This window comes from Mytilus trossulus, chromosome 13, assembly GCF_036588685.1.
Source record: "Mytilus trossulus isolate FHL-02 chromosome 13, PNRI_Mtr1.1.1.hap1, whole genome shotgun sequence".
In the NCBI taxonomy this organism is placed as follows: domain Eukaryota; kingdom Metazoa; phylum Mollusca; class Bivalvia; order Mytilida; family Mytilidae; genus Mytilus; species Mytilus trossulus.
This window is the reverse complement of record NC_086385.1, coordinates 25443003-25463582: the sequence shown is the minus strand read 5'-3', so window position 1 is coordinate 25463582 and position 20580 is coordinate 25443003. Positions and strand designations below refer to the sequence as shown.

The 20580-nt window shown below is 32.2% G+C and overlaps 1 protein-coding gene across 2 annotated transcripts in view; it reads right to left on the bottom strand.

Moving 5' to 3' along the window:
- LOC134695076 (uncharacterized) overlaps positions 1–20580 on the bottom strand; it is a 68620-nt gene that overhangs the window by 14941 nt on the left and 33099 nt on the right. Inside the window, exon 4 of one of the 2 annotated variants that reach the window (XM_063556269.1) lies at positions 4322–4531. In XM_063556269.1, coding sequence (XP_063412339.1) covers positions 4322–4531 — 210 coding nt within the window. The remainder of the gene's footprint in view (positions 1–4321; positions 4532–20580) is intronic. The other variant, XM_063556270.1, reaches the window with a different exon arrangement.

Sequence of the window (20580 nt, the reverse complement as noted above, 5' to 3'; positions counted from 1 at the left end):
GAGTTATGAATGACATTACTAGTATGAGTTAATTGCTATATGGGGTGTTATCTGAAAAAAGGGATAGACTCAAGATTAGTGGTTAGAATAAATGGAAACAACACATGAACAATGAAACATAAGTTTAGACAATGGAATCTGAAAATTGATAGAAATGATTTTGAAAAGTGAAAAATCAAAGTAATATTTATTTCATCAAAGAATGGTCACATATATCATGTGGATTCTGTTTCATTGATATGAATCGCACCAATTTGTCATTTACATAGTTAACAAGTACATAAATCAGAGATAAACTTCGTAATGTTTTGATTTTTTTAATCAAATGAACTGAAATATGTTTATAATGCAAACAAATATAGACACACCTTTCAACATTAACCTTTCTCTACACCACCTTGAAGGTCACTCGATAGAAAAACAAGCACGTTTTCGGACTGCGAGTCGGCTTAATGACTTACGATATCATAGGAATACATCATTACTCGAAAAATAAAATAAATATTATGCATTTATTGTGATTTACAGGAATATAATATTCTCTTGTTGTTACACATTAAATCAGCACCCAACACTCATATAAAAAAAACTTACTAATGTCTATTTCGTGTTTAGAACCACGGATTAGAACTTGGTACAGACATTTCCTTAGGCGGCAGAAAATGAGAATGATGACTCGGTACAAAGGAAATTACATACCGGAAATAAACTCCTCATTGATACCAGGATTGAAATTAACAATAAAAATGAGTGAAAAACAAAACTGTTAATATTTCTTATTGATGCCGTTTGGGTGATGTACATTAAGTTCCTTTATCCAAAAGCTTTCCCGAACCTGTCGCTGTGCATCACTCCAGTGAAAAGAATTTCAATGTAGACTCGTATATATATATATATAAAAACAAGTATAAATGGAAAACTACGTTCAAACCTATGATTGTGTTGGATAAAACCGCAATTTTTATACGTGTGCATGTAAATCAAATGTTGTTGTAGAAGGGTCTAAATACTGCACAAACAACATTTTCCTAAAGACCAAAAAGTGAAAAAGTATATTTAAACAAAACGCATTTGACTAACAGGTCTACCAACTGATGTTCTTTAACCCTGCTGACTGCCATTGACGATTGCCAAATAAAACTTATCACAAGATGTAACAAAATTGATCTTAATATAAATTTAATACTAAACAGAAAACAATGAACCTGTGACCAAGATGTTATGCCACAAACACAAGGTATCAATATTTTTTTTTTGTACACCAGATCTAGATTTCGACAATGTATGTCTCTTCAGTGATGTTAGAGATCGAAACGGTATTTGGAAGGCAATATAATTTACCATTAATTTAAGATTGACTCTTTAATTTTAAGAGTCAATATAGGATGAACGGATCATATAAACCGGACGGAAAAGAGTTCCATTTTGTTAAATCATCTTGTGATCATTTTTATTTGGCAATCGCCAAAAGCAGTCAGCAGGGTTAAAGAACAGCGGTTGTTCGACCTGTTAGTCAAATGCGTTTTGTTGAAATATACTTTTTCACTTTTTTGGTCTTTTGGAAAATGTTGTTTGTGCTGTTTATAGACCCTTCTACAACGAAAGGAGTATGTTCGATAAGGTCCTAAAATGGCCCCCTATTTTAGCGTAAATTTCCAATTCGGATTTATTGACCAATATTACAATAAATTATAGCTAATACATTGACTAGATAGAATATAAGCCATTTTGTTGAACCTTTTACGTTTCTGCGTTTCATTATGACGTCACAAGTTGTACTCATATTGATTTTTCACGAAAAAATCAATAAAAATGGGTAAATTCCCAAAAATTATTGTACAGTAAACATAGAGCGCATACGTCGACAACGAAGATCTTTTAAAATATGTTTGTGAAAAAATTTAACATGTCTGATTTGAATATAAAGCTTATCGACGCCTGCGCTCTATGTGTCCTGGTCCTCTATTTGGTTGAAATCCAGCTGATTTTGTCAAATTTCACCAAAATCCCTTATCTTGACCTTTTTGGGATGTGCAAATCAACGTGTTAGAATTAAACTTTGACAAAAACAGCTCAGTTTAACTTTCTCACATGTCTTTAAGGCAACTTAAAACAATTATTGTCTTGTAACCATGAACTTTATAATTGAGGCCAAATATGGCACTTACCGAACTTACTCCCTTGTTTTACATGAACACGTATAAAATTGCAGTTTTTATCCAACGCAATCACAGGTTTGAACGTGGTTTTCAATTCAGACTCGTTTCTTTTTTGGGTTGGGCTTGTATCATATTTTCCTTCCGGTATATATGATCCGTTCATCCTATATTGACTGTACAAATCCAAGAGTCTATCTAAATGAGGGTACTTTTTTATGGCCTTCCAAATACCGTTTCGATCCCTAACATCACTGAAGAGACATCTATTGTCGAAATCCGGATCTGGTGTACTAACAAGATATTGACACTGTATGTTTGTGGCATAACATCGTGGTTTTTTTCTGTTTAGTATTAAATTTATATTAAGATCCATTTTGTTTTTGTTACATCTTGTGATCATTTTATTTGGCAATCGTCAATGGCAGTTAGCATGGTTAAAGAACAGCGGTTGTTCGACCTGTTAGTCAAATGTCCTATTCAAATCTGTCTTTTGACACACCTTTACCTCTATACCTCACAAGGTACTCTCTTTATGGTTAATGGAAAAGTGCAAATCTGTGTAGTTCTGATCTCACCATGCAGCGGATCTATTTTAAACGACAGATGTTCCAAATAAACCATCACAAGTGCTCAAAGAGGGACGAAAGATACCAAAGGGACAGGCAAACCCATCAATCTAAAATAAACTGACAACGCCATGGCTAAAAATAAAAAAAGACGTCGTGTTGATTATGTGATTAAAAATCCGGTAAATAGTCTAATTCGGTAGGTCACATTCATGAAAGGGAAGGGGATTGTAGCTACGACGTAAGGAACATATCCGATATCATTTGTGAAACGGTTATTCCATTACAGTCAACCAACTCGTGATGGCTTTCGTTAAATTTACGAAGGGATGAACTCAACTTCACCATTTGGAACTATTGGTTTAAAAGATTCCTTATGAGCAGCAACCCTCTATCCAAAAAATCATGATAGGAAATGCAAGCACGGGAATATCGTATCAATTTGGAGATTTATTCCCCGTATGCAGGTGCTGCTTGAATGTTGCTACTTACAAATGAAAAGTTCACAATGGGAAAGCTAAAATCATCTCTTTTGTCGCAAAGTTTTGTTTTTAACCGACCCTTATTGTCTAATTTCTAGATGAAAGTCAAGATATGAAGCCGGCTTAACTGTATCTGTAGTTTCCTTTAAATCCAGTTTGATTGGAATTTCATTGTTTAATGCTGACAGAATGGACAATTTCTTCATTTTCTCTACATTTATGTATATCAAAGGATATTGCTTTAAAAATGTAAAAAACTCATTTCTGGATCAGCATTAACTTTCGTCTTTTATCTCCTGTTTACTGAATTGTGTTATACCTAAATAAGATTTTACGTCAAGCACAGGTTAATAAAAACGGAAAACTCACAAACATGTGAAACCCTGAAGAATTATTTATGTACCTGAGGAATCTGTAGGTCAGTGTTTGTCTTTGGTCTGTCATATTTAATTTTGGTAAATTGTTTTTTTTTCGTAAATAAGGCCGTTATTTTTTAATTGCATATTTTTTTTATATTTTCATGTCAAGGCCTTTTATAGTATACCATACGGTATGCGTTTCTTTCATTCTACTTCATTTAACTTAAGTCGATAGTAACCTCATTGGCAATCATATCACATCTCCCTATATTCATACTGACCATTTTGAATGAAAAATATATTGTCGGTATTGATGAAAAAAAAAATATACAACGAATACACCTCTAGTGATTGATTTTTTCAATCATTTTTGAAAAGAAAATAGAACTGACACAAAGTCAAATTAATTTGTACAATTTAAAGATAGAGAAGAACAACAAATGAAGTTATTACGAACTTCAATGCTACCATTTATCTACTCAAATTGTGCATGTTTAATTGTGTATGATTCGGAGTTTAGTATGACGTTTTTAATCACTGAACTAGAATACCTATTTGTTAAGGGGCCAGATGAAGGACGCTTCCGGGTGCGGGAGTTTCTCACTACATTGATGACCCATTGGTCTGCTATATGGTCGGGTTGTCGCATTGACACATTCTCCATTTCCATTCTTAATTTTGTTAATCAATATCTTAGGCAATTATGATTTGACAAAGTATTTCATAAGCAATTAACTTTTCATTATAATTCATACCTCCAATACTATCGAATTCTCTTTCAATCATCTTATTATATGTTTTAGCAGCAAAATCTTTAGATATATCGACAACCAAAAGGTAAACAGCATTTGCACTGAGGAAGGTCTGATGTGTTGCGTAGAATTCTTTTTGTCCGGCAAAATCCCAAAATCCACAGTCGGCATATTGTTTATTGTCATCAGAAGATCCCTTTGGTTCTCCTCCTGCTTTAAATACAATCAAAATTAATTCGATTAACTGGAGAATATAGGTGGAATTAATGACTAAATCGAATTGTGGTTAATAATTTAAAAAATGACTAAAGGTAGAATCAATACCGACGATCCGTCTCGTTTACAAAATATATCTACAAATCCTGTAAAACGACTATCTCTAATGTAAGATACTTGTTGTTCGAATGACCTTTTCCATGTTTTTGAAAGTTGATTTTGAAATGTGGATAAGCGTATAACTTATGAATTCTACATGAATCTGTTTTCCAGCCTACTAGTCTGCACTTTTGCGACGTCATGCAATATTATTGATCTGTTCATTTTTATAAATGTATTGTACCATATGAGTATTTGGACCATACGCGTATGATCATGACAATATGCGTATACTCATATTGTCCGACCATACGCGTATAGTTTGACCGTACGCGTATGGTCGGACCATATGAGTATACAATACTTGTTTGGTTAGTAACGGGCCGGACCATATGAGTATTTAGACCATTAAAGTATTTTTTCAAATTACATTATATACGATTTAATAATACAAAAAATTTATAAAAAAAAACAATGATGGTTAGATGACAGTTTGTTAATTTCATAATTCAAAAATTACGTAAAAATTAAATATTGATGGCATAGTTAGTTTTCATCGCTAGTTACATTTTTGCATGTAGGCTTGGTAGTGCACGATCCTTTTCAGTGACACCTTTTGTTTGCGAGTGAAAAGCTAGCCTTTTTGCAGCAGCGTACAGTGATACCGAGGTCTTTGGCCATTCTGATCTCTATAGTATTTTTATTAAGCTCTTACTAGATCTCAAATATCGCAAAATGACTGCAATACACCATATTCACAAGACATTCAAAATAAACTATGTTACTTTCAAGTAACTTCTTGTGTAACAGTTCATTTAGAAATTTTTGAAATTTAATTATTTAAGTCGACCTATTGCCATTCACCCGTAAAAGCAAATCGGCAATAGTCATCGGTAATGACCATCGGTATAAAATGTGTTTATTATAGTTTGACTAGTAAGTAAAATAAACTTTGTGAAACTTTTAATTTTTTATTAGCTATTCTTTTTATCATAATATAAGAATGAAATTACCTATATGATAGCGTCTTTTTAATGAACGGTTATACCATATGAAGAGTTTAGAAGTATTAAAAGTAAGCTGTAACACAATCTAATTAAAATATTGATCTCTGATTACATTATATCACATATGAGATCTAACCAGAGATCAATATTTTAATTAGATTGGCTGTAACAGAATGTTAATTACCCCGACCATTCGCGTACGGTCGGACCATATGAGTATACACCCATATGGTCATGACCATACGCGTATGGTCCAAATACTCATATGGTCCGGAACATGTATATAATGCTGAATTACTATTTTAAGCTTTTTACCAACGTTAACAGGCATGGATTGTGTAATCTTTATATGGCAAAACTTTTTCTATATTTTATTTTTTTTTTCCTTCACTACTTTGTATTAGATTTTGCCTCTCATCTGTATTCGAGTGACACTGGTGTGTCTAATATGGACGAAACGATGGTTTGAGTAGAAATTATTAGAATTATATCTTTGTTGAGCATTTGCTTAAGCAGACATGCAAACTTATTTGAAAAAGAGAAGGGGAGGCGAAAAATACCAAAAAAGAAAGAAAACAAAATGATAAACAACTGTAAACAAAACACAACACTGAAAACTAAAGACTGAGTTTAAGAACCACAACAAATAAAAAACGAAGGTAATCTGATGTGCTCTGAAAGAGAAATCAGGTCGTGCTTCACACGTGACACTAGTCTTATTGCTCATGAAAGTAATAATACGGTGATAAGTTTAATACAAACTAAAAAAGTCCAAAAGTCTGAAAAGACCAGTTTTTGTCTTGTTGTGCAAGAACCTTTACTCAACATTCTCCAAAAGTATGACTTAATTTTCTTGACAAATTCTCATTTATATTAAATTTGTATGAAATTTACTCGACATATTCTCGACATTCTGAATATGGTCTTGAACTTTCTTGACAAATTCTTGACATTTGAATACTCTTGCAATTTCTCAACACATTTTCGGCAATCTTATTTTTTCTCAGTATGGCAGTATGACAAGTTCTGAACATTTTGAATTGAGTCACAATTTTATTTGACAGTTCTGAGTTTTTTAAATCATGACCAGTATTCATGATATAACTTAAATCTGAATTTTTCTTTATATAATACTTTCAAAGGTACCGGGATATACTGTTGTTTCAAGTTACACTATGGCTATGAAAACTGATGTATTAAATATAATTTAAATTTGGGTGTGTTGATATAAAACAAATTAAATGTGAGTTTTTAACAAATTACAAATTTTGATTCCTAAATCTAACAAATCAAACAGTAGACATATTTCATTCTACATTCACAATATTCAATATTAATATGGTAAATAATCATTGTTCAAAAATATGGTTTATATAAATAGAAAATTATGATGATGTACACATCATTCATTAACAGAAGACAAATGTGTGTAAAGTCATTTGTTGGAATATATATTAAGTTTAACATATGAACAGGGTGTTCCCCATAAAAATTAAGGTATTCCACAACCCAGAGTACACGCAACTGTTAAAAAAAATTCTGATTTACCTGTAATCAGCCATACAACTTATCAGTTTACCAACCATACAACTACAATTTAAAAAGTTTGTTGATAGATGAAAATTATGAAAATCATCATTTTGATGAGAAAAAAACTTGAATTAGAATGGATTTTCTTCATCAAATTATGAAGTTATTATTTCAACATACAACACAATTAACTATTTTCCAAAGATTAAAGATTATTATTATCTACTCCAGGAAAAATAATAATGGGTCCCATCAATATAGAAATAATTGGTCTGATGAACTGGATTTGGATCTCAAACAAGGAAGGAGTTATCACAAATATTTATTTTAGAATGTAGATAATGAGTCAAGACATATTCAAACATTATAAAGAATGTCATGAATATGTCAAAACAGATTGAGGCAACTTTAAGACAGTCCAGAATTGGTCGAGACTAATCAAGAATCTTATCAGATGACACAGGATGTGTCGAGAAACTTTAAGAAAATGTTCATTCTGTCAAGACACTTATCAAGAACCTTATTAGACAAATCCATACTATGTCAAGAGTTTAAAAAAAATATGCAGACAAACTAAGAATGCTGAGTAAAAATTCATGCAAATTCAGCCAAAAACAGTTGTTTTTTTTTTAGACTTTTTGAGTTTTGTAGTGAAAGTAGGTCACACTCGAGAGAAAGAGGATGGGATTATGGGTACAACAGTTGGAAAAGAGGGACGAACGATGCCAGAGGGACACATGGGACAGTCACGCTCATAAATCTAAACTAAACTGACAACGCCATGGCTAAAAATGAATAAAAGAGAAACAGACAAACAATAGAACTCATGACACAACATAGAAAACTACAGAATTAGCAACACGATCCCCCAAAAAACTGGGGGTTATCTCAGACGCTCTAAAAGGGTAACCAGATCCTGCTCCACATGTGGCACCGGTCGTGTTGCTTATGTGATAAAAAAAATCCGGTAAATAGTACAATTCGGTAGATAACATACATGAAAGGAACATATCCGTCGTCACCTGTAAACCAGATATTCCTATACGTTAAAAAAACTCGTAATTCTGTCCGTAACATTTTAGAATGGGTTAACTTCAACTTCACCACTTTTTGGTTAAATAACTTCCATGTGAACAGCAACTCTCTATCAAGGAAACCCTCATTGTTAATTTCCAGATGTTAGTCAAGATATAACGCAGCCTTCAATGTATCTATGGTATACTTTATCTCAAGTTCGATGGGATAGATGGGTTCGAAATAGTCACCAACGTCAACGTAAACACGTCATCCAAACGTAATCATTATGCTGTTAATCAAAATATCAAACATCTTCGTAACGCTGTTTCAGACAGATTTTGATTTAATAAAAAATAAAGTAAGATCACAAAAATATCAAACTCCGGGGAATTTTCAAAACGGAAAGTTCTTAATCAAATTGAAAAATCAAAAGCCCAAACACATCAAACGAATGGATAACAACTATCATATATTGGTACAGGCATTTTCCATTGTAAAAAAATTGTGGATTAAACCTGGTTTTATAGCTAACTAAACCTCTTACATTTATGACAGTCTCCTAAATTCTTAATAGCTTGAGAAATATTAGTGAACTATAGTCTCCTAAGGGCCTGTGTCGGGGGAGGCAACCCAACAACCAGTTGTCCGATTCATCTGAAAATTTCATGGCAGATAGATATTCACTAGAAAACATTTTACCCCTTTTTTAATTTGCTTTAAATGCTTTGGTTTCAGAGTTATATGCCAAAATCTACACTTTACTCCTCTGTTCGATTTTTAGCTATGGCCGCCGTCTTGGTTGGTTGGCCGGGTCATTGCACACAGATACCCTTATAATGATATTGTTAAATGTTGGTCCAGTTGTTTCAGAGTAGAAATTTTTTGTAAAAGATTACAAAATTTACGAAAAATTGGTAAAAAATTACTATAAAGGGCAATAACTCCTTTAGGGGTCAACTGACCATTTTGATAATGTAACTTATTTGTAGGTCTTACTTTGGTGAACATTTTTGCTGTTTACAGTTTATCTCTATCTATAATAATTTTCCAGACAATAAGCGAAAACGGACAAAATTTTCTTAAAATTACAAATTCAGGGACAGCAACCCAACAACGGTTGTCCGATTCATCTGAAAATTTAAGGGCAGATAGATCTAGATCTTATAAACAATTTTATCCCATGTCAGATTTGCTCGAAAGGCTTTGGTTTTTGAGTTATAAGCCAACAACTGCATTTTACCCCGATGTTCTATGTTTAGTCATGGCGGCCATCTTGGTTGGTTTGACATGTCACGCTACAGATTTGTTAAACTAGTTACCCCAATGATGATTGTGGCCAAGTTTGGTTAAATTTGGCCCAGTAGTTTCAGAGGAGAAGATTTTTGTAAAAAGTTAACGACGACGACGACGACGACGACGACGGACGACGACGACGACGGACGACGGACTCAAAGTGATGAGAAAAGCTCAATTGGCCCTTCGGGCCAGATGAGCTAAAAATGTCAAAAAAGGGTACAACAGTCAATCCTGTGTTATAATCTTAATCACTATAAAAAGAAACAAATATGCCACAAAGAAAAACAAAAGCACAGAGACAAAGCGAAAGAGCAAAATTGAAAAAAACAAGAAAACAAAAATTATTTTTCGCAAAGTACGTTTTATCCCTTTCTAAGACAAGATACTTGTACTTATAATGTCCATTCGTTTTGTAAAACAAAGCAGGACCAACTATTTTAATTTGTCTTTTTTAAATTCAAAATTAAGTAAATTTGTATTAAGTGTAGAAAAGTCAAGTGATTTGATAATATTTCAAGAGGGGGTATCTTATATTGAATGCCCGGTAGGAAAGGACAAACATGAAAGTAGTACATATTTTAAACAAAATACTTCATATATGTATATGCATAGCTGTAATTTGTCAATAAGTAATAAGGGTAATTTGGAGCTTTGTTGAAAGTTGTTTTTAATGATACATCAAAATACATGATACGATAATAGGAGGACACATTTGTACAGATAAGAATTACCTGTTTTGAACTATCGAATTTACAGAAACCAGCCTGAGGGCATTTTATTATGCAATTAAAAGAAAGTATGTTTTAAAATTTGGCAATAATCCTACAAACTTGGTTATCAAATCAAATCGATTAATAACTTCAATAATACAAAGATTGTATAAACCATATTGATGAGCAGTATCGTGCTTATGCTATAATTCATAGTAATTCATTCCTTCAGTAACTGTTTATTTTCTGCATCTACTTTGATTGCCAGCATGACCTCTTTTTATAAGTAGTCTTAAGATATTAGACTGGTTCGTTTAACAAAATATTTGTCTGTATCAACCAAAACTGACTATTTTTGAACTGTATTATGAATATATGTATAGCCGCATAATAAATATGTTTTAAACTCAGAATGGATTGTAGAATACACACCACAGCAGTAATGGAACTCAAATACTACAACATTTTGTTTGCATCTTTTTATTTATAGTACTGACTTGTCACAAAAACACAGTATTATTTTGGTTTCTCAGAATGGCTCGTATAACAAAAACATATGACCACATCAATAAAAACGTTTTTAAAAAAATTTACAGAGCCGAATAAGAAAATAGTTTGTTTTCAAACTCAGGATGAATTGAATCATATAGATTGCCGAGCTATTGTTCATCTTTTTATTCATAAAAGTTTTGACTCATGATGGAATGCATTATAACAAATGACAGCAATATTGGATCATAATGGCTACAAAATATTACTTTTCGGGCTTGCTCGTATTACAAATGTTTGTCTGCATCAATTTACAGTGGCAGTATGTTATCTTTTTGTTGATAATATAATGATCCCCGCTTAAAAAGCAGTAATGTTGATATATCAGACGGGCACGATAACAAACTCATTTGGTCGCAGTAACAAAACCTGACCATATTTGCAATTTCTTATGACAATTTATAAAGCTGACAGATAAATCAGTATTTTTTTACTTTGGAATTTTCAAAATGGCTGCCGCTCACCTGGCAATAGTAGAAGGGTGCCATCCGCTTTTTCTTGCAATCGCAAATCTAGTTATGTCCCCCCTTTGAAAAAGGGGGGATATATTGTTATTCTACGAAGTTTTTCTTCCACACTTTTTTCCAGCCGAGTTCTTGGAGGAGCCTTGACATATATTTATAAAACTGCACCATAATGACAATCCCAATGTGCAGATGTGCACCTTGGGTTTTGAATTTTCAAGATGGCCGCCGTTACCATGGAAACGACAAAAATGTTAAAAACTAAAAAATGGTCCATATCAAATGAAACTTTCAGAACTAATAACTCATCGTTAGAAGGCATCCATCTTTAGAACTTTTAAAATAGGTACCGTTGTCATGTAAATAGTCCAAACGTGGAAAAAAACAAAAGAAAACCTGAATTAATTCATAGAAAATCAACCGTTACAGATACGACTGAAAAACCCATTTCTTCCAATTCCTACTGTATGTAGAGTAGATGTAATTATGATTACTTCTATGAATATAAAGAGACACATGTCTGCTTCAACATGGAACTTTTTTAATTTCAGTAGGGGGTCTTCTTGACATAATTTTAGGGGAGGGGTTTCATGGAACATTCCAGATTATCAATGTCAAATTTGTTCTAGAGTCATTTAATTGTATACGATGGTGTATAAATATGGAGACAACAATTTGCAGCAGAAGTTAGACTTTAGAATTTGCAAAATGACCACCGTTATCATGGAAACAGCAAAAAAATGAAAACATCAAAATGCTTTAAATTGAATTGACTTTATAACATATGTTGCGTACATTGAGCTTATATAGACTTGACTTTTGAATTTGGAATTTCCAAAATAGCCGGCGTTGGCATGGAAACTAAAAAAATGTGAAAAATTTCAAAATGCTACAAAATTATTGAAACTTAAAACAAATGACGCCAAACACATAGATATGACTTTTCACTGTCAAATAATCAAAATTGCCGCCTTAACCATGGAAACTGTATAAAATGTGAAAAATGCAAAATGCTCATTATATAATGAACCAATGGATTCCGCAGAATAAAATAATTTGGGGTCCGTTTTGGCGACTTTTGTCTTAGCATCCTAACACAGGATTACTATTTTTCCTGGGTTTTTTTAATTTATATTTCACTTTTTTGGCCAGCTTAGATCTTGGACTCGGTTGAAGCAATTGTTATGAAACTATATCATTATGTTAACCAGCATGTGTATATTTGCAATCGGGGTATGGCATCATCTGGCAGCTATGGAAACAGATAAAATGTGGAATGAAATGCAAATTCTAAATGTTTCTTTATAATATCTAGCTGGATGAAATTTTATGGTAATGTTCCTTGGTATGCCTAGATGTTGTGACAATATTAGGAAATTTCAAAATGACCCCCATTTTCGTGGAAACAAGGCGAAAGTTTAACATTGGCCCTATTAAAAAAAAACACATTCATGCTGCATTTCCCTGCAAGAATATTAAATCAAAACATCTTCAACTTAATTGATGTGTATCATGGCATGTTCAAAAGTGGCACATGTCTTTCGAATTTTGGAAATGATACCCGTTACCACGAAAATAGCCAAAAAAAAACAAAAATTCCAAAATGATACAAAATTGAAAAACCTTTACCACAATGTTAATAGACATTTGCAGATGCGGTCTTTGACACCTAGAATTTTCAAAATGGCTGCCGCTCATCTGGCAATGGCAACAAAACAAATGTGAAAAAAAACAGTTTGTTTTTGTTTTGGTGAACTGTTTGGATATGCTTTAACGCAGAATCATTAAATTTTAATACACCAAAAATTGAAAAATCTCAAAATGCTCCAAACTTCATGAAACTTCACAGTAACGATGAGCAACACTAAAAGATGTGGCATTTGGCGTTGGAATTTCCAAACTAGCTGGTTTTAACATGGAAACAATGTTAAGAAAATTGGTACCGTTAATGTTATCACTTCCACTGGGTCGATGCCTCTGCTGGTGGATTGTTAGTCCCCGAAGGTGTCACCAGCCCAGGAGCTAGAACTTCGGTATTGGCATGAAAATACAGATTTTTTTTTGTGTTATTAAAATTTTCTGTTACAAAATGTAAAAATTATTATAAAATTTATAAAATAAGGAATTTAACTCCCTCGTGCACAGCTTTGATTCCTTTCACGGATTTGGTTATACTTGTTGGACCCTTTATATTATAGCTCTTCATCTTTTATGCTAGCTTTGGATTTCAAATATTTTGGCACCGAGCATCGCTGAAGAGACATGTACTGTCGAAATGCGCATCTGGTGCAGGAAAATTGGTACCGTTAATGTTATTAAGAGGTAAAAATTTCAAAAAATAAATAAAAATACTGCAAACTGGATTTAACTATACAGAAATGTGTACTTGAAGCATAGTTGACCTTTGAAGTTAGAATTTTCAAAATGGTCACGATAACCATGGAAACAGGAAAAATATTCTAAACTTATAGAAACTTTACAAAAATAGTAATTTTGATTAGTAGATATGGGTGCGGTCCTAACCGTGACAAAAGTTAACTAAAAGCGGACTTCTTGAATGCGTTCTAAGATAACTTGAGAATTTTTAAGCAGTCAAGCAAGTTAACATCATCGTTGGTGGAGCAGACCTACGGTCTGCTTTTATAGGTTGCATTTCTGTAAACATTGACAATGCCATTTCCAATAGGGACTCCTTTTACAGCTAAAACTGTATTACTTTTACTATGAAGTTTTGAAAAAAATCTTATTCTAGAATTGAAAGTTCATTTGCACCACAACTTTTTTCAAAGGTCAAAATATAGGTCTGTGCGGCATATTTTCAACGTTTATATGCCCTGAAATTCTCAGAGCTTAAACTTACACTAACTTTCTTAACTACCCCTACCTCGAATAAAAGGTTACCACAGATTTCAATGTAAACAATATGCACGTGATTATTTATTGGTTACATTCCCAAGTTCTGTCTCTGCGATATGAAACTCAGAGAGCATAACTGGGAACCAGTATGTAAACAAAATTTATTTTCTATGAATATTCAATTTCTCCCCAAAAGAGGCGTGTTTTCAGAAACATCTTTATTTACAAAGTGCAATCTTTAGGACTGCTGCAGACCTACCGGCAGGTCTGCTCAAGACCAGACCTGCGGACAAGTCTGCTTTTAACCAGTCGAGAGGACAGGTCTGATTTTGACCAGTCTTAAGGAAAGGTCTGTCTCAGACCAGACCTGTGGACAGGTCTGCTCCTGACTAGACCTGAGGACAGGTCTGCTTCTTATCAGACCTGTGGACAAGTCTGCTTTTGAACAGACCAGAGGACAAGTCTGTTATAACAGATTATCGTTATAAGAGTTTTCATATCAGACCTGAGCTTTAATAAAATATGTAAAGAATATTTGCATTGTTTTTCCTCAGCTGTCAAATTAAATTATTTACTCGCAAGACTCTACTAGATATTCAAAATTCTCTTTTTTTATTTGATATACATGTATTCTTATATACATAAAACAATGGCTATACAATAACATAGAGCTTCTCATAAAGGAAATGAGAGTGTTTTTTTTTAATTAGAAGGCGGATAGAAAGGTTATCCAACACATCGGAACAATATTCTTATATCACGGGATATCAAAAACATTGTCGACGTTGCTTCGTTCATCGTTTTTTACCTGTTCCGTCCTCAATTTTACTTTATGCATAAAACAATTTATACAGTTGCGGTCAAATAATTTTGTTGTACAACATCAGCATGAGGTTTCAAAATTACTGAAATTTTGTTACGTATCAATATTTTGGAATTAAAAGAGGACATGTTGGCACCCTAAATTTATGCCAACAAAAATCTGTTGTTATTGTATTGCAATATTAGTGTCCATTGTAATATACATTGAATCCTGATATTAAAAATATGGCTGTTTTACTATGCAGGTATATAGATTTAAAAATTAAAGTGCACAATGGCATTTGGTCAGTTTTTGTCAATGGGGTAAAATTATTTTGTTGTACAAGTCAGCATAAGGTATCAAAACTACTTTTAGTATCAATTGTTTGAATAAAAGGAGAACATGCTGGCATCCTTAAATTCTGCAAACAAAACTCTTTTGTTATTGTATTGCAATAATGCTGTCCATTGTTTTATACTTTGAATCCTGACAAATTTTGTTGTACAAGTCGGCATGGGGTATCAAAACTACTTTACGTATCAATAGTTTGAATAAAAGGAGGACATGCTGGCACTCTAAAATTCTGCGAACAAAACTTTGTTGTTATTGTATTGCAATATTACTGTCCATTTTATTATATATTTTTGTCCATTGTATTATATATTCAATCCTGACATTAAAAATATGGCTGATTAACTATGCGGGTATATAGATTTACAAATTAAAGTGCACATACATGTATGGTCAGTTTTGGTTGATGCGGTTAAATAATTTTGTTGTAGAATGTACAAGTCAGCATGAGGTTTCAAAATTACTGAAATTTTGTTACGTTTGAATAAAAGGAGGACATGTTGGCACCCTAAATTTATGCGAACAAAAATTTGTTGTTATTGTTATGTAATATTGCTGTCCATTGTATTATACATTGAATTCTGACAAAATATGGTTGATTTGCTATTTGGGTATATAGATTTACAAATTAAAGTGCACATATGGTCAGTTTTGTTCAATTGGGTCAAATAATTTTGTTGTACAAGTAAGCATGAGTTATCACAACTACTTTACGTATCAATAGTTTGAATTGAAGGAGTACATCCTGGTACCCTTAAATTCTGAGAACAGGAATTGTTTGTTATTGTATTGCAATAATGCTGTCCATTGTATTATACATTGAATCCAGACATACAAAATATGGCTGATATACTATACGGGTATATAGATTTTTAAATTAAAGTACACAAATGGTCAGTTTTGCTTGACGCAGTCAAATAATTTTGTTGTACAAGTCAGCATGAGGTATCCAAACTACTGACATTTTGTTATATATCAATATTTCGAATAAAAGGAGGACATGCTGGCAACCTAAATTTTTTTGTTATTGTATAGCAATATTTCTGTCTATTGTATTTTATATTGCTGTCCATTGTATTATATATTGCTGTCCATTGTATTATATATTGAATCCTGACATTATAAATATGGCTGATTAACTGTGCGGGTATATAGATTTACAAATTAAGATGGTATGGGTGTATTCCTCCATCTTGGATTGTAAAAAACAGAGAACCAAAGGTCCAGATTTTCTATCAAGTTAGCAAAATTTGACGAAGGAATGCAAATATTTAATGTGAATTTTCATTTAAAAGAACCAATTAATAAGATTTAACTTATAGATATTGATATTTTTTGCAAATGATAATTATTTTTGGTTGTTTAAAAAAAAGTATTGGCATTTTAAGGGAAGGTAACTCTAAAACAGTGCATTTACGGAAGGATTCTACATAGAATTTTCCTATTTTGTATTTTAGCCGATAAAAGCGTACGGTGACCCTAACATTTCTTTTGATATTCTCTTAACATTGTCTAAAAGCTATCTTTTCCTTAAGTATTTAACAATTATATCATTGTGTTTAGTTTCTAATCACAAAATTGTGTTTTTTCCTGTATAATCCATACAAAATGTGTCATTTTGTCACGCACTGTAGCTAGATAAAATGCGAGGTGACCTATCATTTTTATTAAATTTTTCAACATATATCAACGGATAGTACGTTTTTGGCAAAGTATGAACAAATTCTATCATTTTTATTTTAGACTCCCATACTTAAAGTGCATATATGGTCATTTTTTGGTTGATATGCGGTCAAATAATTGTGTTGTACAAGTTAGCATGAGGTATCAAAAATACTCATGTTTTGTTACGGATCAATATTTTGAATAAAAGGAGGACACACTGGCATGCTAAATTGATGCGAACAAAACATTGTTATTGTATTGCAATATTGCTGTCCATTATATTACACATTGAATCCTGACATTAAAAATATGGCTGATTTAATATGCAGGTATATAGATTTAAAAATTAAAGTGCACATATACTCAGTTTTAGTGGATGCGGTCCAATAATTTTGTTGCACAAGTTAACATGCGGTATCAAAACTACTCAAATTGTGTTAGGTATCAATATTTTGAATAAAAGGCAGACATGTATAATCCTGGTACCTTTGATAACAATTTTCACCCTAAAATTCTGCGAACAAAAATTGTTTGTTATTGTATTGCAATATTTCTGTCCATTGTAATATACATTGAATCCTGACATTGAACATATGGCTGATTTACTATGCAGGTATATATAGGTTTACGAATTAAAGTGCACATATGGTCAGTTTTCGTTGATGCGGTCAAATAATTTTGTTGTTCAAGTCAACATGAGGTTTCAAAATTACAGAAATTGTGTTATGTATTAATATTTTGTATCAAAGGAGGACATGGTGGCACCCTAAATTGATGCAAACAAAAAAATGTTGTTAAAGTACTGCAATATAACTGTCCATTATATTGTACATTGAATCCTGACATACAAAATATGGCTGATTTATTATGCAGGTATATAGATTTACGAATTAAGTTTATTTTTCAGACAGAATTTTCTTAAACTTAGCCAGAATAAATATTTGAATATGCTCTTTTCAAAAATATAATAAAAAGTAGGGGTCACCGTGCTATTTTTCAAGCTTCGGGTCGTTGAAAATTGCCTCAGTTTGGTAAGTTTGTCCATAGGAAAACACATTTGTGTGCATAAAAAAAATCTACGAGATAGAATTTTGAAATAAATTGTGAAAAGATAGTTTTTGTAACATGTTTTAAGAAAATAAAAAGAAAAAATGTTGTTTCCGAACTTGTTTTCTAGCTTCATGAAAAATGAAAAAAAATTCACTATCTGGCTAGTATAATTTTGTTACTTTCGAGTTATCTTTCCTTAAATTGCTTATTTTGAAAAATGATTCTAAAAGCAAAACAAATGATATTTGTTTAATTATTTTGTATTATACAATAAATTGCCAAGTTTTCTTTATATTATTAAACAGCCTAACTTTTAAATTGTTAACATGTCTCCAATTTTGTAGATTTATGCAAATAACTAGACCGATTTTTTACTGTGATTGTTCAATCCAAGATGGCGGTATACCATAAAACTACCTTAAAGTGCACATATGGTCAAATAATTTTGTTGTACAATTCAGCATGAGGTGTCAAAACTACTTTACGTATCAATAGTTTGAATAAAAGGAGAACATGCTGGCACCCTAAAATTCTGCGAACAAAAATCGTTTGTTATTGAATTGCAATAATGCTGTCCATTGTTTTATACATTGAATCCAGACATAAAAAATATGGCTGATTTACTATACGGGTATATAGTGCACATATTGTCAGTTTTGGTCGACGCAGTCAAACAATTTTGTTGTACAAGTCAGCATGAGGTATCAAAACTACTTAACGTATCAAAAGTTTGAATAAAAGGAGAACATGCTGGCACCCTTAAATTCTGCGAACAAAAATCGTTTGTTATTGTATTGCAATAATGCTGTCCATTGTTTTATACACTGCATCCTGACATACAAAAAATATGGCTGAAATACTATACGGGTATATAGATTTTTAAATTAAAGTACACAAATGGTCAGTTTTGCTTGACGCAGTCAAATAATTTTGTTGTACAAGTCAGCATGAGGTATCAAAACTACTGATATTTTGTTACGTATCAATATTTCGAATGAAAGGAGGAAATGCTGGCACCCTAAATTTATGCGATCAAAAATTTGTTGTTATTGTATTGCACTTTTACTTTCAATTGTATTATATATTTCTATCCATTGTAATATAAATTGAATCCTGACATTAGAAATATGGCTGATTTACTATGCCAATATATAAATTTACAAATTAAAGTGCACATGTGGTCAGTTTTGTTGGATGCAGTCAAATAATTTCGTTGTACAAGTCAACATTAGTTATGAAAACTACTCAAATTTTGTTACGTATCAATATGTTGAATAAAAGGAGGACATGTTTAGTCATGGTACCTTTGATAATTAATTTCACCCTAAATTTATGCAAACATTGTTTGTTATTGTATCACAATATTGCTGTCCATTGTATTATACATTGAATTCTGACAAAACAAAAAAAATCCTGATTTACTATACGGGTATATAGATTTTTAAATTAAAGTGCACATATGGTCAGTTTTTGTCAATGGGGTCAAATAATTTTGTTGTACACGTCAGCATGAGGTATCAAAACTACTTTACGTATCAATAGTTTGAATAAAAGGGACCATGCTGGCACCCTAAAATCTGCGAACAAACATCGTTTGTTCTTGTATTGCAATAATGCTGTCCATTGTATTACACATTGAATCCTGACATTAAAAATATGGCTGATTTACTATGCGGGTATATAGATTTAAAAGTGAAAGTGCACATATGGTCAGTTTTGGTGGATGCGGTCAAATAGTTTTGTTGTTGAAGTCAACATTAATATCAAAACTACTCAAATTCTGTTAGCTATCAATATTTTGAATAAAAGGAGAACATGCTTGCATCCTAAAATTCTGCGAGCGAACACGAATTGTTTGGTATTGTAATGCAATATTGCTGTCGATTGATTAAACATGAATTCTGACATAAAACATATGGCTGATTTAATATGCAGGTATATAGATTTACAGATGAAAGTGCACATATGGTCAGTCTGGTTGATGCGGTCAAATAATTCTGTTGTACAGGTCAGCATTAGATATCAAAGTTTTGTTACGTATTAATATTTTGATTAAATAGAGGACACACTGGCATCCTAAATTGATGCAAACAAAAATTTGTTATTGTATTGCAATATTGCTGTCCATTGTATTATACATTGAATCCTGACATTAAAAATATGGCTGATTTACTTTGCGGGTATATAGATTTACAAATTAAAGTGCACATCTGGTCAGTTTTGGTGGGTGCGGTCAAATAATTTTGTTGCACAAGTCAACATGCGGTATCAAAACTACTCAAATTGTGTTAGGTATCAATATTTTGAATTAAAGGAAGACATGTATAATCCTGGTACCTTTTATAACTAATTTCACCCTAAAATTCTGCGAACAAAAATTGTTTGTTATTGTATTGCAATATTTCTGTCCATTGTAATATACATTGAATCCTGACATTGAACATATGGCTGATTTACTATGCAGGTATATATAGGTTTACGAATTAAAGTGCACATATGGTCAGTTTTCCTTGATGCGGTCAAATAATTTTGTTGTTCAAGTCAACATGAGGTTTCAAAATTACAGAAATTGTGTTATGTATTAATATTTTGTATCAAAGGAGGACATGGTGGCACCCTAAATTGATGCAAACAAAAAAATGTTGTTATA